Source organism: Gracilinanus agilis, chromosome 4 (genome assembly GCF_016433145.1).
Source record: "Gracilinanus agilis isolate LMUSP501 chromosome 4, AgileGrace, whole genome shotgun sequence".
In the NCBI taxonomy this organism is placed as follows: domain Eukaryota; kingdom Metazoa; phylum Chordata; class Mammalia; order Didelphimorphia; family Didelphidae; genus Gracilinanus; species Gracilinanus agilis.
In genome coordinates, this window is record NC_058133.1 from 181,851,053 (window position 1) to 181,876,785 (window position 25,733).

Consider the following 25,733-nt stretch of genomic DNA (forward strand, 5'->3'; position numbering starts at 1 on the left):
TGTTTCTAGTACTATGTTGAATAATAGAGGAGATAATGGGCATCCTTGTTTCACTCCTGATCTTATTGGGAAGGCTTCTAATTTATCCCCATTGCATATGATGCTTGTTGATGGTTTTAGGTATATACTGTTTATTGTTTTTAGGAAAGGTCCTTCTATTCCTATACTTTCCAGTGTTTTCAATAGGAATGGATGCTGTATTTTGTCAAAGGCTTTTTCAGCATCTATTGAGATAATCATGTGATTTTTGTTTGCTAGATTGTTGATATGGTCAATAATGTGGATGGTTTTCCTAATGTTGAACCATCCTTGCATTCCTGGTATAAATCCCACCTGATCATGGTGGATGATCCTCTTGATCACTTGCTGGAGTCTCTTTGCTAGTATTCTATTTAAGATTTTTGCATCTATGTTCATTAGGGAGATTGGTCAAATAAATAAACTTTTAAAAATTAGTGCTCCTCCTTTTTTAGGGAAAATGCTTCCTCTATTAGCACTGCCCTGGGTTCCATAATGCCTCATGTATAACTTTTTGGGGCTAGAGCATGCTTTCCTCAATCAATGTTCTGAAATATCCCTCCTCAAGGCTCCTATGCCTTACCTAATTTTTCTCTCAGAAGATGAACTGCTTGTGATTTTCCTAGGAAAGTAGAAGTTATTTATTAGTCACAAATTCCCTCATTTCCGTATATTTTCCTCAAAATTAATCCTTTCCTTCCCTATTTCTGTTGAGGGCATTAGCATCCTTCCAGGTACCTTGATTCACAACTTCAGCATCTTTTATGCTCTCTTCCTCTTCAACCTTCTCTTATAAATCCCTCTCAGAATCCTAGTCTTCCTTCAAGATTCAGCTCAGATACCACCTTCTATAAAGTCTCCCCTGATCTTTCCTCCCCAACCCCTTCCCCAGATGTTAATGCTCTTCCTTTCTCCTTCCTTTAAGTTAATTTATACCTACTTATTATACATATTTTGTATCTTCCCCTCATCCCCTTGTAGAAAGCCAGACTTGTTTTATTTTTTGTCTTTGTATATACCTATTACCTAGTACTTGTATACAAAATTATTATTGGTAGTAACAGGAATCAACAGCTACCTTATCAGATAAATTCCTTTCTGTAGCTGTATAAATGAGGCTATACCCTAAGGGAGAAGGCTGCTTCCCTAACCAGGCCTTTAATATCAGTTAAAGAGATAACTATTAGAATTATTAAAAAGAAATGTTTAATTTAAATAACAATACAATCTGAAGGTTCTATCAACACTCCAGGAGAAAGTAAGCCCCTTCTTGGCAGGGGCTGTCATTTTTGTCTTTGTATTTCTAGCAACTAACATAATACCTGGCAGATAGTGGGTATTTGATAATGAATATATTTGAACTTTATAAGTTAATTTATATTTCTATAAATTCTGTGATCATACGAAGAGGGGCAATGTGGTAAAGTGGAAAGACTGATGAACTAAGAGTTGGGAGAGACCTGGGTCCAAATCTTTCCTGATAATAGCTAGCTATATAACTAAGGAACTACTGGCAAGATAGTTAAACTTTTCTAAGCCTTAATTTTCTCATCTGAGAAGTGGAAAGAATAGTAATATTTAATGCACAGAGCTGTTATGAAGTTTGATTGAGATAACATATATAAAGCTCTCTGAAAACCTTAAGGTATTATAAAATTCTCAGCTATTATTATTTTGATGTCTTACATTTTATGGGTAATTACAAGATAACTGGTCAAAATCAATAATAAGGCAATTTCAAAAAAGAAAAGGAAGAGATGGAACTTTGGATTAAATGTTAGTGAGAATCCATATGTTTTACTAAACTGGGGCTACTATCTGAACTAAGAGAAAAAAATCTTAGAAAATTCAGTGATTAAAAGATCCTAATAGTGAAGAAAATGCATATATAATCATTTGTTCAAGAATAAGACTATAAGCTTTGCTCATATGTCATTCTTTGAATATATTGCCTGGGACAGGATCCTTAATGGGAAACATATTTAAAATGCACCCACACATAATTCAAGCACACTATTGACTGAAAGATGGGAATATTTAAAATATACAGGCTTCAGTTATTTTAAAACAACCAAAAAAAAGTTAACAACAGGAATCTGAAAATAATCAGAATTGTTGAATTGCTAATATTTGTTACTGTTCACAAACTTTATGCCAAGTGTGGTCATTGGCCATGAAATATGTGCTGACATGTCTTTCTGAGTATATGTGTGTGTGATAGGATGAAACTCCACAATTTAATCAATTACTGTATAAATTAAAATAGGCTGGACTTATCATAATAGCTGTACAGAAGATCATTTGCACTAAAGCAATACATTTGATAATAGATGAATTGAGTATATTATATTCAAGACAGAAAATGGTAATGCAATGAAGTTAAAAAGTAAACCAGATGAATTGATCTTAGTTTTGACAAAACAAGGATATTTAAATAATGCTTGGAATTTTTCTACATTTAGAGGAAAAATGCAATTTTTCACTGGATGAGTGCCTTTAATATTTCCATAAGCTCAAATGAATGATTAGGAAAATATTACTGCCTTAAAATACTACTAAAAACTATCCAACCTAAAACATAAAGGGGGTTATCAGCAACAGCAGCTGCCAACAGAAATTAGGTATATTATTGTTCACTGAAGCCTTTCTTCAAATGTGAAAGAAACAGCAGAGGTAGAGTAAATATCAAGGAAATGGCACCTGGGTCTCAGTGGATACTGCTCAACTAAAATAATATAGATGAACCAGGGGTGCGATATTTTCTTCCTCTTTGTAAAGACTTATCACCAAGAACCCTTTTTTAGATAAACTTCATTTTACTTATATCAGGTTTACTGTAAAGATCAAATGGAGCACAGGGCCATATTTGAAATCATCTAGATTACACATAAAAGGATGGTGATGGTGATGTCACTTTTGAGCTTGCATTGGTAGGTAATAATTCTCAGAATGTTCATAGAAAGAGGTAATGGTACCATCATTTTATAAATCAGAAAATAACAAATTACTTGCTTTATACCAGAACAGCTGTTAGAAATCACTTTTTGACATATTTGGATTCTCTTTTCTCTACAAAGGCCATTAGAGTACACTCCACCATAAATGGAAATGTATAAAGGATTGCCTTGACAGGTAATTTAATTTCCTTTGCTCAAATTCTCACCTCTCTACTCTTCTTAAAAATCTCTTCTATTGATTGGCCTAATTACTTAACAGCCACATAACTAGCCAACAGCTTTTTTCCTTGCAAGACTTTATTACCACATCCGTTTGTTTAGATTAAAATTTACTCACTTAGAATTTTTTTCAAATCATATATTGTATGTCCAACAGACAACTAAACAGGATTTATTTTTTATCTGTTACAGATCTGGGAAATTTAAGAGTTTTTATGTTGCCTGAACAATAAAATAAGGAGTAGATATTTTATGATGCTGATTTTCTCTTCAGAGTGTCTGTTTAATGGATAATAAAACTTGATCTAGCTACCAGGTAACAACTGAAATAGAAAAACTCTCATTGAATGTCAAAGTTGTCGATGTCAGTATTTAGCACAGTATCTGGCATATAGTTAAGTGCTTAATAAATGTTTATTGACTGACATCATTACATTAGTTGTTCTAGGAATATCTAAGGGGAAGAAAGGCTAAAATTTAGATAAGCATTTTGCTAATGTCACACCTTTTTAACATTCATAAATCAAAGAAATCATTAGTGGGGAGAAATCATGAAATGTGTGACTTTAGAACAGATGACACTGTGGTATCACATTCCTTCTTTTTGTGGCAGAAATTTCACTTTATGTTCTCATCAAAAAAATTATTTTAAAAAAAGGAATATGTTTAAACCAAATTGTGGAACAAATATTGAATTCTTATTCTGTGTAATTGTATAAATCACACATATATAGATAAAATTACTTAAAATTTAGCTTAATTTAGAGAAAAAGTAAATAAATATTATTGTGAAAATTAATCAGATGGAAGAGAGGCAATAGTCTTCATTATAAAACTAAATCCAACTCTCAGAAACTTTGGTGAGATATTATAGCTGGTATAGAAATTTTGTATTATAGCAACATTAGCTGGACTATCTTACCAATAACCAGAGTCTGGGCTAATTTTTTGTTTTGAAAGAAACACTGCATTAAATTAAGATTACTAAAATTTAACATTCTTAGATTTTAGATGTATAGGTGACACTTTTCTAAACCTATATGTATGTTTCCTTGACTAATAATATTGATAATTAGCCAGAACTTGGACTTTATATCATAATAACATGTTAAAAAGGGGAAGAGTGGTTGGCACAAGATATAGGAGGCTGCATAAATAAAAAGAAGCTTTATTAAATAAATATATCAACCAATCCATTGATTAAATCCAGGAAATATGTATTTCTGTCTCACATCAGTCAGTTAACAAAGATTTTTTTGGAGCATTACTTCTGTGCCCCAAACTGTGGTAGTGTATCTTAGTAGATTGTGGCAGCTTTGCTTGGCAAATAGAGAACTGAATCTTAGAGCCAGGAAGGTTTGGGTCAAGTCTGGCCTCTGACACTTACTAGCTGTGTGACCCTAGGCAAGTTACTTCTCAGTGCTTCAGGCAAATCTGGAAGACTATAAATTGTAGAGAATGTGCTGCCTTGCATTAGGAGGGGAGTTTCTTTGTTTAGGAGTATATAAGTGAAATCATATAAGTGAAATCATAGGTCTAGGCTCGATCCCTAACTTTGGGGATAGAATATAAGACATTGTCTCTGATCTTAGGAATTAATAATCTAATTAGGAAGACAAGCTTCAGTATGAAATAGATACCAATACAAAGCATTATAAAGTCCAGTACAAAGATTGAGTAGATTAAGTACAATACAATTTTAGGGGGAAAAAAAAACAAACAACAGGCTCTGAAGTACAATATAGGGAGAATTTGGAGAGGTAAAGAGCAAGGCAAAGGGGTCATCCAAGGCATGGACAAAGGAATAGAGACAGAAGTAAGCACTATGGGTATTCTATTACAACTATACATTTACCTTCTCTCTTGGACTAAATAAAAAAGAAAACACCTGACTATAAGAGCTGAGGAGGCAGCCAGTGAATGCTTCTGACACTGTCCATTTTATTAAATACAAGAATGGATGGGCCATTTTCCTTGTCTGTTCTCTGTCAGAAGCTTACTTCCCTACTTAACAGTTTTTTTTCTCTTTCATTTTTTTCTGTGATCTCAGATTCCTTCTCTTATAAATGTTCTCAGTAGGTTTCTCCTTCCCATGAAAATTGTGTACCTTTTATCTTATTCAGTACTCTGACTTTGTGATAATTCAAGTATTTTCTCTCTTTAAAATTTAGTTTCTTTAAAAAAAATGTCTTTTAATATTGATTCTTTCTGCTTATAAATTTTCCACACAAGGATTTGTTTCTCTTTGCCATCCTGGTTTTCAACTAACTTTGGTTGGGAGTTCAAAACGATTAGATCAACAAAACCATTGAATAAATGCAAAGAATATTTATTTATGGTTCACTTCAAGCAATTATCAAAGATTTATTGGACATTACCTATATTTCTAAAAGGTGCTATTTAATTTTCTATAGTAGACGGAGGCAGTCTGCTCATCTCCTAACCCCATTATTATGTCACTTACTGACTTAAACAGGGACTTAGTCCTCAGTGGAGAATTGATTTTGACTAAATAACAGTAAAAAAAAACCAAAAACCAAACTCCTGACTTTGTTAGTAACTCATGATATGGAAACAGGCTTCTCTAATGCAGATTAGCACCTCATCTACAACTTAGTTATATAGTCACTTAAGGAAAACAAGAAACTAAACAATCTGGCTTAAGTATTAAAGGTAGAACTTCAACCTGGGTCTTTCTGACACAATTACATTGGCTCTCTATTCCACTGTACAAAACAGACTCAGCGAACTGGTATATTCTTACTCTTATCCCCCCCCAGGACTCATCAAAATGACATTTTCTTTTTTCCCCTTCAATTTAAAAAAATTTATTTTTAACATTCTTTAAAAAAAAACTGAGTTCCAAATTCTTTCTTCTACCCCCTTCTCCACCCATTAGAAGAAAAGCAGTAAGATATCAAATATACACATGAAATCATGCAAAATGTTTCTATATTAGCCCATGCTACAAAAAGAAAAAGAAAATTATGCTTTAATTTACATGTAAGAGTTCATTGGTTCTCTCTTTGGAGGTAGACAGCATTTTTTATGAGTCCTTTGAAATTGTCTTGGATCACTGTATTGATCAGAGTAGTTAAATCTTACACAGTTGATCTTCATTAAAATATTGCTGTTACTGTATACAATGATCTCCTGTCAACTAGTGTATTCATATTTGAAGTCAGTATACAGGACAAAGGATTTAGATGATTTCAGAGCTGATGGCTGCTAGTAACTTAGTAGCTATTGGACCAAGTTTAGTAAGACTGAATCTGTCTCAGCCTCAGTTCATAATCAATAAAATGGGCTTAATATGTGCTCTATCTTTCTCATAGGGCTATTTGAATATCAACTGAAAAAATGAACAGGAAAGCATTAGGTAAACTATAAGCCATTAGAGAAATGGAAGGCATTATTATGCAAATAATAACTATATAATATATAAGAACATATTATATTATATATAATACACAATAATATAAAACAATAACAAAAATAACAATAACAAATAATATAATAATAAACAAATGCATTGTTTTTACAAATAAATAAATGTATAAGAAAATTACATTTTTTTCTTTTGGAGGAGAAAAAATAAGTTAGAAATGTTTACCATCTCCAGCTTTTCAACCTTAATGCGAACCGAAGGATTTAAGGAAATATTCTCTGCTTGTGGTCCAGAATCATCAGGCCAGTTGGGGCTAATATCTAAGGAGACAAAAGGGTACATATTAATTAGAAATTTAACTTAACATGTTTTTTTTTAACAAGATGTGCTCTGGATTCCTCACAAATAATTTTGGCTAATCAGTTGGCAGAACTAACTTTTGTTTAAATAATAAGTATTTTCTTAGAAATCTAAAGCACATTACATAAAACATCTTCACTTAAGTCCTAAATGGTATATTTTGAATAAAAAAAATTAAACTGTATTTGGAGATTATACTTTATCAAAACACTCAAGAACTACTAAAAAAGAAAAGAAAAACAGCACTAAACCTACTAATTTGGATGACAAAATGAAAACTGGCTTTATTTTGTCAAAGCCATCTTGAAGGAGAAGCTATTTTTGATAAAAGTCTGCCAAAAGTTTTTAGAAAGTTGGAATATGTGAATAAAGTAAATAAAGCATCCATATCCTTTGTCTCAAGAGATTCCACTTCTAGGCCTATACTCCAAGGAGGTCATTGATAATAAGAAATTTTCCAAATGCATAAAAATATTTGCAATAGTACTTTTTGTAGTAGCAAAGAATTGGAAATAAAATCTGATGCTCAATAATTGGACAATGGATAAACAAATTGTGGTACATGGATAGAATGGGAATATGACTGTCTTGTAAGAAATAATGAATGTGATGAATAAAAGACATGAATTGATGCAAAAATGAAGTAAGCAGAACTAGGAAAACAATGAGTGCGGCAATGTAAATTATAAAAATAACCACAAGATAATCAAAAGTGAATGCTGCACATTATGAAGAACATGCATGGCTCTAAAGAAGGAATATAGGACACTTCCCCCTCTTAACTCTGCAGAGGTGGGAGGTCTGTAAGTGAGGATGGGAAGTAGAGAATTTAGAACTCAAAATTTTAAATAAATTTGTTTTTACATGTAATTGGGTAAAAAATATTATTAAAACAAAAAAACAACAAAAAAGATTATCATAAAAATGTACCTCTACAAAGCTATCATAGAGTCCATATTACTTATAACTAGAGCAAGCAGAAGTGATGGAAATATTTAGATCTCTTGGAACACTTAATAGTTCTAATACTAATAATATAACCATTTTTATTCTTTTTTGGTTTTTGAAGAGGACCAATGACATCACATGGGTGATGTCTTGACTTGATCATAAATTAGATTTAAATGAAGCAAAGTTACACAAAATAATCAGCCTCACTCTCTCTTCCAGAGTCATTAAAGTTCAGTGGCAAGACAAAAGTCAAGACCACTAATGATGGGTCAGGATGTAGTGGATGACCTTGGGGTTTTGGACACCTGACAAAGCTCTAAGTACTTCCTAGTACCTATTTCTACTGCTTTCATGGTTGTTGGAACAAATTGTTCCATCTATCTCTTCTACTAGAGTAAATCTTCACATGCTTGTGGTAGACATCACCCTGAATTACCAGTGGGTTGGAGGTCTATCAGTTACCTGTAATCGTTTAGCCCTTCTGCCAAGACAGTTTTACTGGGATGTGACTGCTGAGCATGCTATAGCTTCTTGGAGCCACAGGTGAGAGTTGGGTGACAAGTGGTGCTTATCCAAAGGTGGATAAGCAGCCTTGAGCAGGGCTCAGCAAGCCCTTACATCAGAGGTGGTAAGCCTTCCCTGAACACCCCACAAACTCGAATACTGTAACTATTGGAATGAGGAAGCATCTAAACATTTAACAAAATCCCATGTTTTGCCTCAATTTATAAGAACTTGCTCCTTTAAGCAGATATAAGAATTTAAGTCTAGGTATGGTGGAGATACATGGAACAAAGGAGGTAAATAGGATTATGGAACTGAACTATTTGGTTTATATTCCACCTTTAGCTGTTGTTTCTGCTTTACCCTAAAAAGTAGGCACTATTATCTACTTCTATATAAAAGGCACTATTACTTTATTTTGTCCATCCTTTATAACCATGTCTTTTCAGTCCTTTAGTTACTGTCAGTCTTATGTAGCAGGCCTGGGATTCACCCTGTGGTCCAGCTATAGAAAAGAAACTTATCAGCCATTAGGATAATGAGTTTATTAGTACTCATAGCCAGTAGAACCCCTGGTTATAGAAGGTATTATTAAAGGCCCTTGAAAAAATAGCGAAGAAATTTAGAGATAAAGGTCTAGTAAATAGCAAAATTGAAGCAGTTGGTGAAAATTGTAGTTGCTTCTAGAAAAGAAACTACAAAGAGATTAGAGAATGAATTAGGAAAAATAAAGAATACTATGAAAGAAGTTCTTGCTACTCTACCATGCACACATATATTAATTTAATTATTATGAGCATTTCTGCTCAGAAAGAGAGAAAATCCTAAGGGAGAGATTCATTTTACCTTAAAAATCTCTACCAAAGCTATTTCTAAATCACACTTTCCTAGGATTAAAGAATAAAAACAAAATTTCATAATTAAGATTCAACTGGATGGACTAGTAACTTACTTTTCAGTCACTCTAAAAAAAACTTTTTCCTAAAAGCATTTTTAGCTATTTTCTCTATGAATTCTCTTTTCAATCTGGTCAAGGATGACCTTAAAAGATATTTCTTTTTTTAAATGAATTAATCAGGGGGCAGCTGGGTAGCTCAGTGAATTGAGAGTCAGGCCTAGAGATGGGAGGTCCTAGGTTCAAATCCAGCCTCAGACACCTCCCAGCTGTGTGACCCTGGGCAAGTCACTTGTCCCCCATTGCCCACCCTTACCACTCTTCCACCTAGGAGCCAATATACCGAAGTTAAGGGTTTAAAAAAAAAATGAATTAATCAAAGGGCCTTCTGTCTGAATATAACCGCAATCAGTTTTAGGGAGGACTCCTTCCAAGGATGATCAAGCCTCTCTGTCTTTAGAAATTTGTTAGGCATTCAATAAGAATACATCTAGAAAATTTTGGACTAGGGAATTATTTCCTAAATGTTAAGTATTGATAAGGTTTTCTATCTCTGCTAAGAGATAGGGATGAAACCAAGGAATTTTGACAAAAACTCTAAGAAAATATGTCTTAATATTTCTAAGACAGAACAGGAAAGGATGTGGCATTTAGTATGATTTCACAATACTAATTTCCTTTAAGGAAAGATGATAGGCCAATCCTATTCCATAACTCATGGCGGAGTTCTAAAACAATAACAGAAGAATTCCCCATATAAATGAAGATTCAAGTTCCAGGAAGAATTCACCTTGGTGATAGGCTTACCAGCCTATCTAGAGAGCTATAACATAGCAACTTAGATCTTTAAGCAGAAAAGCTCAATTACAAAAATTACCACTACCTAGCCTACTACTGAGATAAACTTTGATATCCAAAATCCTTATGATCAAAAAAATGAAAGAATTATATGATGAACTCATTGAAGGAGTTTCAGAAGCTTTCCATAAGAAGGAAGACTAGGACAGGATCTCAGTAGGTAAACAGGACAACCACAAAACTCCTACTGACAGGAAAATACCTTCATAGACACCTTCAAGATAATACTCAGATAAGGAAAATCCTAAAGAAAATATAGGGGTAGGGGAGAGGACAGCTAGGTGAATCAGTGGATAGAGAGCCAAGCCTAGAGATAGGAGGTCTTGGGTTCAAATATGGCCTCAGATTCTTTCCACTTGTGTGATAATGAGCAAGTCACTTAACCCCAGTTGCCAGGAGGGAGGGAGAAAAGGAGGAAGAGAGGAAAGGAGGAAGGGATGAAGGAAGGAAGGGAGGAAGAAAGGAAGGAAAGGAAGGAAGAAAGGAAGGAAGAAAGGAAGGGAGGAAGGGGCAAAATAGCAGTTATAGATATAGGTCTAAGACTAGAAATTCCTAGTCTCCTCCAAAGATAAATGTGAGTTGGCAAACAAACCACAGGTAAACTAAATAGTTGAGTCTGACATCCATTGTGCACAATGGTAGAAATGAGACCAGTCTTATATTTCTATAATATAACCTCAATACAGAAGTATACTTAAAAAGTCCAGAGGGAAAAGCCTGTAGGCAAAATGGGGAGATAAGAACGGGTCCTATTTTAAAGATGGGTCAGGCATGTTAGTACCTCTGGTACCTTCTGGATGACTGAGGTGAATACTTTTCTTCTTGTCTCCAACATGGTTTACCCACAATGTCTGTATCATCAAGTAGCCACCATATTCCATGATCTTGCAGATATTGTCAAGAAGCAGATGTGGAAAACTTAAAAGATGGATGGTATATTCTGAAATTTGCATCAGTTTCAGAGTCCTATTACATAGTTTGTTCTATACTTCAATCTCACAATATGGGCAAAGTGGTAAAGGAAAATCCAGAATATAGGTATACCTGCCAATGGGCCCATTCTTTAGTTTACATACAGACTTCATTCAGATTACATTCAGAAACCAAGATAAAATTCATACTCTGCATAATTTACAAAAGCCAAAATGCAAATCCAATTTTAGTTATAAAATTGATAATGTGAAGCATCCAGACTCAAAGGGCAGTAGAGGATCCTAAAGATCATTTAAACAAAGCTCCTCATTTTATGCTTAAGGGAAGTGAAACTCAAAGAATAACAGTGATTTGTTCAAAATCACACAAATAATGCAGGCAAAAGTAAATGTGTATCCTCAATACCAGTTCAATGTTCTTTCCTACATTACGATGATTACTTCCAGATGCCAGAGGTTAAAAAGAAAGCTCACCTTCTAAACTCTATATCATACTGCTATGTAACTGAACAGGAAATAAAAACTTTACCATGATTTTTAATTTTTAATTGCCTAGACAATTTCCAAAAACAAGGACAATGCACTTAAGATTTCTTGGGGGGAAAAACAATCAAATCATGGATTCTTTTTAAATTCTGCCTTCTACAAAAGGGTTAGGCTGCCAAAAAGGTAGATGAGTAGTCAAAATTCCTGCATATTATGGGTCCGCAATTAAACAACGTTTACAATGAATTTTTTAAAAATCTCATAAATTTCTTTTATATGTTACTTTAAAATGGCATGCTCTAAAAAAAAACCAAAAACAAAAACAAGCAGATGTTTTAGAGAAGTTAGTGACAAAAAGTGAGATTTTTCTCATTCAAAATTCTCTCGGTGGTAAAATTCTGATTGCTCATGGCACAATTATTTTACAATTTCAGTTCACACTTGACTATCAACAATGAATATCTGGAAGAAAGGTGCAAAGCTTGAAGTGAATTAGTAAATTCACTGAGAAATGTTTTGATTAGAAAAAAAGAGATTTCAGGATTTCAAGGAGACCACTAGCATCAAATCTAACTTTTTAACCCTTTTTTAGCAGCTAGATGTGAAGAAATAAGATGAGAGCAGGAAAGTTGGAAAGGCGTTTCCCTTGATTTGCTGGGAAGAGACAGAAGAGTCTTTCTCTCATTGAAGATCTACAGTTGAAGACCCTGGTTAAAGAAGAATAAAGATTGTAGAAGCTATGATGCCCTAATAAGCTACAGAAAGAAGCTTTTAATCAGATCATATTTCTCTAAAAATTCTTTTTTTCAACTCAAATTGAGACAGAAACAGTCTAATCAAGGGGAGTGAATCAGGTTAGAGATTAGTTATTGCTGTTGTCCAGTCATGTCTGATACTACTAGGCTCTATTTGGGTTTTTCTTGGCAAAGATACTGGAGCAGTTTGTCATTTCCTTCTCCAGCTCTACTTATAGATAAAGAAACAATGGTAAACAGAGTTAAGTGACTTGCCAAAGGTCACACAGCTAGTATGTGTCTGAGGCCAAATTTGAACTCAGGTCTTATTGCCTCCAGGCTAAATGCTTTATTCTTTGAGCTACCCAGCTGCTCTTCAGGATTAGAGGAAAAGGTAAAAATTAAATATTTGTAAAATGGGATCTAATTATATCTAGGAGGTTGTTTTCTTTCAAATTCTGCTTTTTTTTTGATACTATTAAAAAGTGTTTAAGCCCAATTGTTCTAATAAAAATTAGATTAAAAAAAGTTTAACTGATTGGGAAAAGAGAATAACTTTAGTTAACCATACCAAACTGAAAGTCTGGCTTCTTGGAACACTGAGCCATGATCAAGATACAATCACTTCCTTGGCTGCAGGCATTAATTACAGGCAAAGTACTACAGTGAAAATGAAAACCCTCATGAGCACCAAGTCTACAGACTCATTTGTCAAGTGATGACAGTTCACGCCATTATGTAATAACAGTGCTTATGTTCAAAGGTAAATGGCATCACTCCCATTTCATCTGGGAAGTGTCATCTACAAAGTCAGGGGGAAACAGAGGAGTCATGAAATGCATAGGTCTAATCTTTAAACAATCTCACAACACAGAACCAGAAAGGAAATGATATACAGAATAATATAATATGATTACATAATACTAAGTGCTTTCTGTACAAAAGCAATTTGTTATCCCATTTGCATATGAAACATTATACATACACAGGTACAAAGGAAAGTTGAGGCAAAATAAAGAGTCATGAAACATGTAAATCTCTAAACAAGCAAATTTCTCATGATGTGAATCCTATCTCTTCATTATTAGTGCTATGAAAAATAACTTTGTCCATGTTAGTTATATATAGTTATAATTCCAGATAAAATAAAATTTAATCCAAAGTGCTAAGAAAGTGAAAACGCTGATGAATGTACAATTTTGAAATTTTTTACTTGATACAACGCACCAGTTTTTTACAGAAAGATAAGGGCATGGAATAAGGAAGATCTGAGGTCAAATCCAGCCGCACACACTTACAAGCTGTGCAACCTTGGGAAAGTCTCTGAATGTTTGTTCCCAGTTTCCTATAAACTATAAAATGAGGATAACAAGCCCTCACAGGTTTGTTGTGAGGATCAAATGAAATATTTGAAACATACTTAGCACAGTGGCTGGCAAATAGAGAGTGCTTCATAAATGCTCATTCCTTTCCACCTCCCCTGCTGTAGGTACAGCTACAACCTAGAGTCTGAAGGTGCTCATATATTAGACAAAACTTTTTCCACAACCAGAGGAAATCAGAGGCTGAGATTTTTGTCACTTAGGTAAATGTGACCTTGTTTCTCTTATCTCTGCCTATCTTGATCTTGTTTTGTTCAAGATTACTTTGCCACACAGCAGCATGGACTGTACAAGAAGACATCGCTTTATCAGGGGAGCTGCTCGTTAATTCTAGATTGCATGCATGCTGAAGAAATGCCAGTGTGTCACATTATATGCTATATAGAAATAACTATGTTCTCCTGTATAGAGTAAAGAAAGTTCTAAGAAACATCTCTCCATTATCTGGACTTTTACATGTCTGGATTGTGTTTAGTTCCATTCATTCATTCATTCAGCTCTGGATAAATATATTTGTATTGTCAACAAACTGAACTTAAAGAAGATATCAAGGAGTAGCTGGATAGCTCAATAGATTGAGAGCTAGACCTTGAGAAGGGATGTCCTAGTTCAAATTTGGCCTCAGATACTTCCTAGCTCTGTGACCCTGGGCAAGTCAATTAACCCACAATGCCTAGCCCCGACTGCTCTCCTGCCTTGGAACCAATACATGATATTGATTGTAAGATGGAAGTAAGTAAAAAAAAAAAAATAAAGTAGAAGATATCATGGGGCATCTAGGTATCTCAGTGGATAGAAGAGCAGTCCTGGAGTCAGGAGGCTTGGGTTTGAATTTGGCCTCAGATATGTTGTCCTACTTATGGTAAAGAACACCACCCACATTCAGAGGAAGAACTGCAGGAGTGGAAACACAGAAGAAAAACAACTGCTCGAACACATGGGTTGATGCAGATATGGTTGGGGATGCAGACCAGAATCGACCACATCAATGCAACTATCAATAATATGTAAATAAGTCTTGATTGATCACACACGTTATAACCAGTGGAAATGTGTGTTGGATATGTGGGGGGGGGGGAATGTGAAGGGGAAAGTAAAAGCAAGAATCATGTAACCATGGAAAATTTTTCTAAAAAAATAAAATATTTAAATCAGATATGTTATCCTAGTTGTGTGACCCTGGTAAGTCATTTAACCCATAGTTAAGCCCTTGCCTTTGTGTCTCAGAATTGATACTATGAGAGAAGGTAAGAGTTTTAAAAAAGTTATTTCTTTTTATTATATTATGTATATAAAAATGCTCATTTTATTGGGTATTTTAGTTCAGAATGAAAATAAAATGTTTTAAAAGTAGAAAAAAGATAGATATTGAGAATAGATGGTGGGAAAGCTAGGATTGTTAAAAGCAGTAAGTTTAAAATTAGAGTGCCTTGGGTTCTAAAGTGAGTTGATATTTTACTGTTATAGCTCAACAGAAATATGAAAAAGTTATATGCTGCTGGGAGACCTGTTAGCTCATCTCAAGTAAATTCATATTCTGAATTTTTATGAACACAATAGAAGAAAAGTGAGCAGTGCAAAAGTGATGTTATCTGATCAAACTAAAAACCAAGAACATTTAATCTTTCAGATAGGAAACATGGTCAAAATACAAGTGAGGCAACTAATTCTGGATCACTCATATTGTTCACCAATGATGTTTAAAAAAAAAAAAAGAAAGAAAACCATGGGAGGTATCATTCTTGCTTCTCTAAAAATTTTGAAGAACATAGAAGTATCTGGTAAAAATACTTTTCCTTTCTCTTCCTCTTTCCCAAGAAGATGTCTTCCAAGTACAACACAATTTTTTCTATTGAAAATATTTTTTGTATTATAGTCATATAGTAGTTATATAGCAATATAGCTATTATAGTTATATATAGGACAGAATTATATTGGGAACATTCACAAATATTTAGTTATTTAAAACCTTGGTCACCTGCACACATTAAACTCTCACTCATTTTTCCAAGAAGCAAATCATCAGGGAGATGTTACAATTATTTCCTTGTGAACAAAGAGAGCTTTTGAACAGGAAGGGGTATGGGATACACCTGCTTGGAACGCTCTCCCTCTTCATTTCTACCTCTTGGCTTCCCTGGTTTCCTTTAAGTCCCAACTAAAATCTCACCTTCTATAGGAAACCTTTCTCAATCTTTCCTAATTCTGGTGACTTCCCTCTGACGAATACTTCCTATTTATCCTGTATATATCTTGTTTCTGCATGGTTGTTTGCATATAGTCTCCCTTATAAGACTGCAAGCTCCTTGAGAGCAAGGCCTGTATTTTGCTTTCTTTGTTATCTCCAGTGTTTAGAATAGTGCCTAGCACATAGTAGGTAATCAATAAAATGATGAGCAATTGACATAAAACCTTCACAATTGGCTCCAGCTAACATATCTTATTAGACTTATTTCACTTTATTCTTCTACCCTATGTACTCTATGTACTGGATAAATATATTTGTATTGTCAACAAACTGAACTTAAAGAAGATATCAGGAAGAAGATATCACCCAACTTAGTCTACTTGTTATTACCCATACAAAATATTCTACTTCCCATCTCCTTGCTTTTGTATAGACTGTCCTCCATCCCTAGAATGCTCTCTTGATTCACTTCCATCTCTTAAACTTCTTAATTTCCTTCAAGGTTCAGTTCAAGTGCCACCTCCTCCACAAGGCTTTCCTAATCATTTAAGACTTCTCCCTCCCTCTACCCTTGAAGTGACTTCTCATAACCATCTTTGTGGACTTATTGTATCTTCATTATGTTTCCAATCCCTTCCCCTGAACCTCCAACCAAGTATAATTGAAGTTTCATGAAGGCCAGAACTGCCTAATTTTTGTCTTTATAGGCACAGTGCTTTGGACATAGTAAACAATTAAAAAATGCTTGTTGAATGCATTTGGTAAAAGTGCTCTAGAAAGAAAATAGAGCCCTAGATCCTGGTTATTCTTGACTCTTCAAATACCAACTTGGGCATCTCATCCCTGCTAAATGAACAAAGAATGTGGTGTAAAAAGGGACTCGTAACTTGGAGAATTAATTCTTTTAAACTGCCAAGTTGGAACAATCCATTTCTGTTAACTTGATCCTTACTCTCTAAGTTATCACTGCTAAATAAAATTCTGAGTGCAATTTTGCTACTTCTTCATGGAAACAAGAGAATAGCAGAAATTCTTTTCTGAAATTGTCACATCTTTATGCAGTGTTTTTCTTTGAGTTTCTCTTTCACAGAGCATCTGTCTTCAAGTACAACCTGATTTGCATTCCCTTTATTTCCCAAGAACATAAAGAGCAGTAATGAAAATAATTGGCTTTCTTGGAAACCTTTTGACACTTCTTTTGACATTCAATGTGGAATTCTGAAGGTAAGATATGGGTGTTGAGATCACAACAATATTGGGTTACTAAGTCAAAGATTTATATGTAATCAAGCTCAATGCAACTGAGAAAAAAATTTTTAAACATGATAATAAAACTTGGAGTTGCATGACTAAAGAATTTAGACTAACTATCCATGTAGGAAAAACTAAGTGGATAAAGAATGTCTAATGTCCAAAATATGATATGCATTTTGATAGGCAACCTAAATGAGCTCACTCACCCATGTGTATGTTGGACAAAAACTGCAGATGAATAGTCAGCTGTATCTATGCTGAAAAGGAGAAACATAGCAAGCTAGGTTGTCTTTGATTATCAAAATCTTTTAGTCACACCTAAGCTTCTCTCTGAAACAAAGGCTCATCTTTATAAAAGAAATATTCTTCCACAGATGCTGAATATCTATAAGTCATCTAACACAACATAATCTTATCATTGTGGGATTTCTGCAGAACTGAAAATGGACATAAGAAGGATGCAAAAAGCTATGATCAAGAAATTATGAAGGGGAAGTGGAAGCAATTATATAGTGAGAGCAAGAGATAATTTATGGCCATCCCATGTGCCTTACTGGTAACCTTGTGATATCAAGAGAATGTGAAAAAACTCTTCTTCCCCTTTCTTTATTGGATAGACTCCATTTGACAAGATTATTTTAAAAGGGCATGAATAAAAATAAGAAAATATGGACAGGCATTAATGGATTGTGATCTTTATAATGAGAAGAAATTCCATGATAATGGGACCACAGACCAGTGGAGGACTGCAATAAGAGACATTTTGGTAACTGCAACAACAGTTAGGTTCATCAACCTGGAGTCCTGGAAAGAGCACAGGTCTAGGGGCTATGACAACTGGGTTTTGAACATGGCTCTCCTGCCTATTCTCAGTGTTACCCTTGGCAAGGCATTTCTTATAATGTCAATTTCTTCAAAAAATAAATAAGAAATAATATAACAATAATATAACAATAATAATAAATGAATGAATGAAAATTTTAGTATGTATTTACTATGTGCTCAGTACTATGCTAAAATCTTGGAATAGAAATAAAAAATAGTTCCTGTCCTCAAAGATCTTATATTCAAGTAGAGGGAAAAATGAGGAGGCTGGACTACATGATTTCACTCTTAACTCTAAAATGTTTTATAAACTTCTTTATTGTATTGCCTCATGTCTAGTCACAGAACCATTCCTCCCAACCCCCTTCCTATTCAGAACTACTACTGTAGTAAGGGCTAGACAATAGGGGCTAAGTGAGTTGCCCAGTATCACACAGCTGCGAAGTGTCTGAGGCCAGATTTGAATTTAGAACCTCCCATCTCTAGGCCTGGCCCTCAATCCTCTGAGCCCCCCAATTGCCCCCTACACTGTTTCTGAGAAATACATTTTCTAAATGGATCTATAATCTCTTGAAGATTTCCCTTGAGTGATATAGGTCGTAATCTATCCAAAGCTACCAATCTTGTGAGACCCTTAGCCATATAATCCCAAATGTTCACTGTGAGGGGTCCACCAAACAAGCTTAAGGCCTTTTTCATTTCCTACAGTCATTACAAAGATACCAGTAAAGCATTCTGGCTGGCCACCTATCATCTCTTACTTCTGTCATGTGACTAACCAATCTTCTCTTGTTATGATACAATTTCTTGATGACATTTTTTACTGCTGTTCCTGTTTGGAATTTCTTACTGGTTTAATGTCAAAGCAGGTTCAAACTTTTCCATCATTCCCTCAGTGATACTCATTTTTAATTTTTAAATCTTTAGGAACAACTGCATTCTATATCTCACTACTATATAATAACACCAGTAGAATACTAGTATTAAAAAGATGTCTCTTTGCTTTCACGGGAAACTTGAGGGCAGTAAAAGACTTTTTTGTAATTCCTTGAAAACTCAAGCCTTCTCCCTTCCAATTCAATTCTGGACCTAGCCTGTTTTCCATCTGTTCCAGAGAAAGATTCTATATGGTGTCCATACAAATGCATGTTGAAATCTGGGAAACTGACATTATCCATTCAGTTTGTCTTTTCATTATGGATGAATAGGCCAAATTCCTTTGGGTGGTTGTAGATATCTTCTGAGAGGTTCCAGGGAATGATATAAACTGAACAATGTCTTTCACAAATAAGAGTATCTGGAGAACTCTATCATCTGAATTCTTCTTCAGCTTGGCCTCTCAGTGCTGGATCTCTTCCACAAGAGAGGTGGATGCTTTTGGCTATAATATATCTCTTTGTTATAATATCCCTGATGTTTATTAACTGAAAGTAACTAAATAGGGTTATTTCTGTCTTATCTTCCAAAGTTTCTTAAGGAATTCTGATCTGAAGAAGAAATCTTATTAAAAAAAAAAAAGGCCATAGGATACCAATTTATTCTATCAAATCTAATACTTTTTCACAATTGACAAAGAAGCACAATGGGATCATATAGTCTATGAATCTTTCAGCTAATTGTAAAATTGTAAAAATGAGATCCATCACTGAATTTTGCTCACAAAAGCCTGCTTGTTACCTCTAAATATCTACATCAAGGATGTTACTGATTCATGTAAAGGTGACTCTCATAAAGGTTTTGTATAGTTGAGAGAATAGACATACCAATATCCTTTTGACAGACTTTTTCTTTGGTCTTATTAAGTTGTAAATTTTTTTTTCCTATGCCTTACTATTTTTCTCTACTTTAATCACTTTGTATATTATTCTCCATTACAACAGTGGTACCACCAGCATGAGTCTTTTTCACTTGGGCAAATGAAGTTGATTTTTATCTTTGTTCTCTAAAATGTTATTTCTGTGTCTGCAATAAGCATATCCAAAATTGTGTGATATTAAGATACAAGTGTTTTCAAATCTTTTCCATTTTTCTACTTATTGCAGGTCTCTTTCCATTTTCATCTGGAAGATTCTCTGAATAACTTTGCTTATTTACATATCTTGCCAAGGTTTCTTTAAACTGGTTTTACCATCTACTACTTCTCTATCTAGATGCAGCTTGGTGGCAGAGTAGATAGTGTACTAGGCCTGGAGTCAGAAAGATCTGAGTTTAAATCTGACCTCAGACACTTACTGGTTGTTGTGATCTTGGGCAAATCACTTAACTCTGTTTGCCTTAGTTCCTCATTTGTAAAATGAATTGGAGAAGGAAAGGGCAAACCATTCCAATATCTTTGCCAAGAGAACTATGAAGGGAGTCATGAAGAGTTGGGCATAACTAAAAAAAAACACAGTTCTCTCTTTGCTTTAAAAGACCATAGTGGCTCACAATCATCCATCATCTTTCACAATAAGATTTAACACATGAATCTATATTCTAACCCAACCTTTGGAAACCATCTCTCTCTAACAAGCAAGTCAAACGTTTGCTAAGTAAGGTATATTCTAGACTCTATCTTCTTGATGGGATAATTAATTAGAATTGGTTTAAACCTGAATAAAATTGGATAAAATCACTGGTCAATGTCAATGTCATTTTTGCTCTCCATTTTCCATTTCTGATTTTCAAATATTTCTTTTAAAAGTCCAGGATTAAGTTATAAATCAATTGCATACTATATTATTTTCTCTTCATTATTTTTTCTCTTTTACTAATTCTTATCTTAATTATGATAAATTGAGAGCCGAATGTATACAGAAAGTTGAATCAGGGTTAAGATTCCCATCAATAAGAAATTTTTTAAGATTAATTAATTTGTTATATTAAAGAACCCAGCTAACTCTTTCCCTTTCCTCTCTTCCCCCATTAGAGAAGGCATCATTTAACAAAAAGATATATGTATATATAAAACTACGTCTTACTTATTTCTATTTCTCAGTTCTTTCTCTGGAAAAGGGCATATACAAGTCATTCTTAAAACAGCATTTGTGTTGCTATATATGATATTCTCTTGGTTCTGCTCATTTCACTTTTCATAATTTCATGTAAGTCTTTCCATGATTTTAAAAAATTAACCTATTTGCCATTTCTTACAGTTCAGTAGTAATTGCATCACAATCATATGTTACAACTTATTTAGCCATTCTCCAACTGATGGCTCTCCTTCAATTTCTAGTTCTTTGTTATCACAAAGAAAACTGTTATAAATATTTTGGAACTTACAGGTTCTTTTCCTTTCCCCCTGATCACCTTAAGAAATAAATCCAATAGTGGTATTGCTGGATCAAACTGTATAAATAGATTTGTAACTCTTTCAACATAATTCCACATTGTTCTCCAAAATGGTGAGATCAGTTCACAGTTCCACCAACAGTATATTAGTGCCCCCATTTTTCTAATCTATTAACAAAATCCCATATTCTAAGGGAGTCTTTCCCAATCCCCCTTAATTCTAATGCCTTTCCTCTATTGATTATTTCCTATAATTTATGCCATATGTTACTTGTTTATATATAGTTGTCTATATATTATCTCCATTAAATTTTGAGCTCTTTGGGAGAAGGGACTGTTTTCTACCTTTGTTTGTAGTTCAAGTACATAGCACAGTGCCTGGTATATAAAAGGTACTTAATAAATGCTTACTGACTAGTTTTTTATGGAAAAGTTTGGTGCTTAACATGTCCAGTATCTAACAAGTCTTTTCTTTTTTTTTTTTTAATTTAAAAAAAAATTTTTTTAAACCCTTACTTTCCGTCTTGGAGTCAATACAGTGTATTGGCTCCAAGGCAGAAGAGTGGTAAGGGTAGGCAATGGGGGTCAAGTGACTTGCCCAGGGTCACACAGCTGGGAAGTGTCTGAGGCCAGATTTGAACCTAGGATCTCCCATCTCTAGGCCTGGCTCTCAATCCACTGAGCTACCCAGCTGCCCCCCAAGTCTTTTCTTATAAGAACTGCTTCTGCTACTGAGGAGGGGTTCCTGATCTTTTTGGTTTCATGAACCCCTCTGGCACAGCTAAGAAAGCCTATGGACTCCTAAGAATTACGCTTTGTTTTGCTTTTTAAATTCATAATAGAGGGAATGATAAATTTCAGTTAGACAGTGGTGAAAATAAAGACACTATTTTTCCCATTTCCCATTTCCAATTTCACAGACTCCTAAAATCTTGGTAAATAGGTTTTACTTATGTTACTATTTAAGGTCCTTGTTATTCTCAGAGTATACACCAACTCAATGTTAAGAGTAAGGGGCAGGTGTCCTAGAAGGACAAAACAATAATAACAAAAATAGATATTTATATAGGCCTTTAAAGTTCACAAAGTACTTTACATATATTAACTTATTTGAATAAATGTATGTGATAGGGATCTCAAAAATTATCTACTTCTGTCTTTCACTATATAGATAAGGAACTTTAGTCCAGCAAGCTGAAAGAATGTAAACAGCAATACTGAACTTAAATTAATGTGATTATCAGTGTCTTCAGAGGGCATATAAAGAAGCATGTTACTTACCCCTGACTGATAAGTCATGGAAGCAAGGTGCAGAAGACACACATTTCTAGACAGGCCTACTGCCTGGATTTTTTTTTTGTTTGACTATATTTATTTATTACATATATACATTTCTTACTCTTGGTTTTTAATTGGTTGAGAATTGAAAGTTAGCAATAATGATGCCACATTACATCTCACCCAAAGGAAATCCATTATAACATTGTTAAAAATGTATAGATGAGAAGAAAGTTCAGAAAGAAACACAGTTGATATTTGAAAGTGATAGGTAGAATTTAATATACATTTTTCTTAAAAAAGAAGGCAATAAGAAATGGTGATTTAGTTTTATATAGAATCCACTTTCTATGTTCCACTGTATGCATGGAAATGCTCCTTTTTGCTTAAGTTCATAATTCTAAACAATAAAATAAAAAAGATTGCTTGATGGATAGAGAAGAGGAAAAGACATATTTGAAAATGAAGAGGATATAAAACTGAAAGATATCAATAAAAATAGGATTAAAAAAAGTGAATGGGAACTATTGAAACAACTAAGCTTATTCTCCTTAAATGACTGGCTTACCTTCTTTTTCATTCATACATCTTTTAAATCAGAAGTGTCAACCATGCAAAATTCTGGAGTGCAGTTGAACCAGATTAATATGCAATTGGGAAATATTTAACAAAATACATAAAAATACGATAGAACATATATAATGTTAATATGTGGTTTTCTAGGCGAATACATGGCTTGCAGGGATCCTTGTGTATGTTTCAGTAGACCTCATTTCTGTTTGTAGTTGACACTGTCTTAAACAATATTTTTTGTGCTTTCTGAGACTCTACTATTCATGAGTTATACAATGCAGAGGGATACCATAGGCTCTTGCAGTAGCAAGGGCATGAGAAGTAGAGAGAGCACACAGGTAATGAAAATGGAAAGAGAGAAGGGGTCAGGGGAAAGGAGGGGGCAGGTGGGGGAAAAGGGAAGAGAGAGAGAGAGAGAGAGGGAGAGGGGGGAGGGAGAGAGAGAGAGAGAGAATACAACTTGGTAGACAATATATCTTGTACACAGAGTGAAAGTAGAGGCAGATTTTTCTGGAGTAGCCATTCACATCCTTTTGGCCCTGAAGAACACTGAGATTTTTGTCATAAAGCTCTTTAAATCCATGTTTCTTTCTCTTAATTACTAACATATATAAGTAAGGATATGCCCTATTAGACAAATTAAATTCGGTCAGAACTCCCAGAAAGATTTCTGTTTTAAAAAAATTTCTTTTGAAGTACTGTCTTATATTTTAAAAAATTAATTCCATAAACCTACCCTGAATGAATAAGGTAACATTTTTTAAAGGCAGCTTCTTTCTTCATTATACTTTTAGGTATCCTTAGGGAAATGCCTTTCTTTTTCTTTCCTCCTTTCTCTTTCCTTCTTTTTAATTTTCTTCCTCTTTTTTTCAACATCATCCAGTGCACCGCATAAAGCAAGCATTGGAGAAATGTGTTTTGAAGGAGGGGATAAATACTATGGAGCCATGGAAGTTTTAAACGATTTTCAAAAGGAAAAATAAAAATGTAAAATACATGGCAATGTTATAACTATCATCTTATTATGAAACTGAAGCCAAAACAATATTTATTTGGTTCTTAGTATTTCCAGAAAAGCACCTCATTTACCTTACATTTCATCCCATCACTGCTGAAAGGAACTCTAACCTGTTTCTTTTCTTACTTGAGTTCTCAATATAATATAAAATAAAAATGATATATCTAGAGATCAGAAATCTTTGAATGTGGAGATTCCCAAATAACAATGTAAAATTTTTATAATTCTTAGAATACAAGGAAAGCAAGATTCCTAACCAAAAAGTAAGTTCTTCTCCCAATTAATAGAAACCACTATGGAGTTATGTAGTATAGTATTATGGGGATAATTTGAGGAAAGGTGTTTGGGATAAGGGAATTTGAAAGGAGATTGTCAGAGACTTGCTAAGTGGGTACTCTAGGTTACAGGTAGGCTGGGATTAAGGAGATTCAGGATATAATATGGCTGAAGTCAGGAGTATAACACAGAAGGGAAACAGAGATCTTCAGGGAGAGGAGAAATTAAACTAAACAGACAAACAGCAGGCTTTTCAGACTAGGATTTAGGCTCAAACACTGGCAGAGGAAAATAGACTATACTGAAATTAACAACAGGCTTAGTTAATTTCACAGGAAGGGACTTGTTTTGAAGTTATACCTTCCTCTAAGATGGATACTCCGGCTTCCCTTTAAGCTCAGAGTATGTTGGTTCTTTCCCTCTTCTTCCCTCTCTTGATAACTAACAGACAAATTATACTAATAGGTCTGTTGAAACACAAAAGGGTTTATTATCTTTAAAGGATGATTTGTCAGGAAAGTGGATCAAAGAAAAGCCCTAACAGTTGTCTCAGGAACCTCAGGTGGGGGAAGGGAGGCAAAGATGGAGTCTGAGTAAGGACCAGCCTTTAACTCAGCTTACAAAATAAATGATGACTGACTAGTTTCTTTATATCTAATATTGTCCAATAACAATTAACCCCTTACAGATTTTGAACTCCTCTCTAATTACTCTCCTTATTAACTCCCCAGACATATAAGGTAAGGGAGGGAAGGTAGGAAATAATATTAGGGAAGGAAGATATAAAGGGTTTATCCAAAATAATAATTTCTTAAGTAAATATATCAAAGCTAGGCTAAATTTCAATACTATAGCTAGATAAGGAAACAGCTCGGCTGATCAGACAACCTCCCTCCACGGGAGACCTTAATCAACTGTCTTTTCCTCAAGATTCCAAAACCCTAACTGATTTAGAACTCCGCCAAAGCTAGAAAAAACTATATGACCCCTCATTCTATACTACACTTAACATGAATAAAAATATTCTTTCATAAGTTGGACAGTTTTAAAATTTCAACTCATTTATCATCGTTTTGTAATTCAAATGTAGCTACTAATGTTAAAAGGCAAATGGCCACTGATGAAAGTGATGACCTTCTTTGGATACCATATCAACATCAACATCATAAACATAGCACTTAATATGCACTAAGTACTTTGTGACTATTATACCCTTTGATTTTCAAAACAACTCTGGGATTTAGATGTTATTATTATCCCCATTTGGGGCAGAGTTTAAATGACTTGCCCATAATCACACAGCTAGTTAAGTGTCTGAAGCTAGATTTGAACTCAAGGCTTCCTGACACTAGGTCCAGTGCTTTATG

General features: G+C 34.2%; 1 protein-coding gene across 1 annotated transcript in view; it reads right to left on the reverse strand.

Annotated features, from left to right (window-relative positions):
- The window catches only part of STXBP4 (syntaxin binding protein 4), a 225,469-nt gene that overhangs the window by 180,240 nt on the left and 19,496 nt on the right, over positions 1-25,733 (reverse strand). Inside the window, exons 6-7 of the mRNA XM_044675076.1 lie at positions 6,808-6,902; positions 5,050-5,062 (exon numbers count right to left, since the gene is read on the reverse strand). Of these exons, the coding sequence (XP_044531011.1) occupies positions 5,050-5,062; positions 6,808-6,902 (108 nt within the window). The remainder of the gene's footprint in view (positions 1-5,049; positions 5,063-6,807; positions 6,903-25,733) is intronic.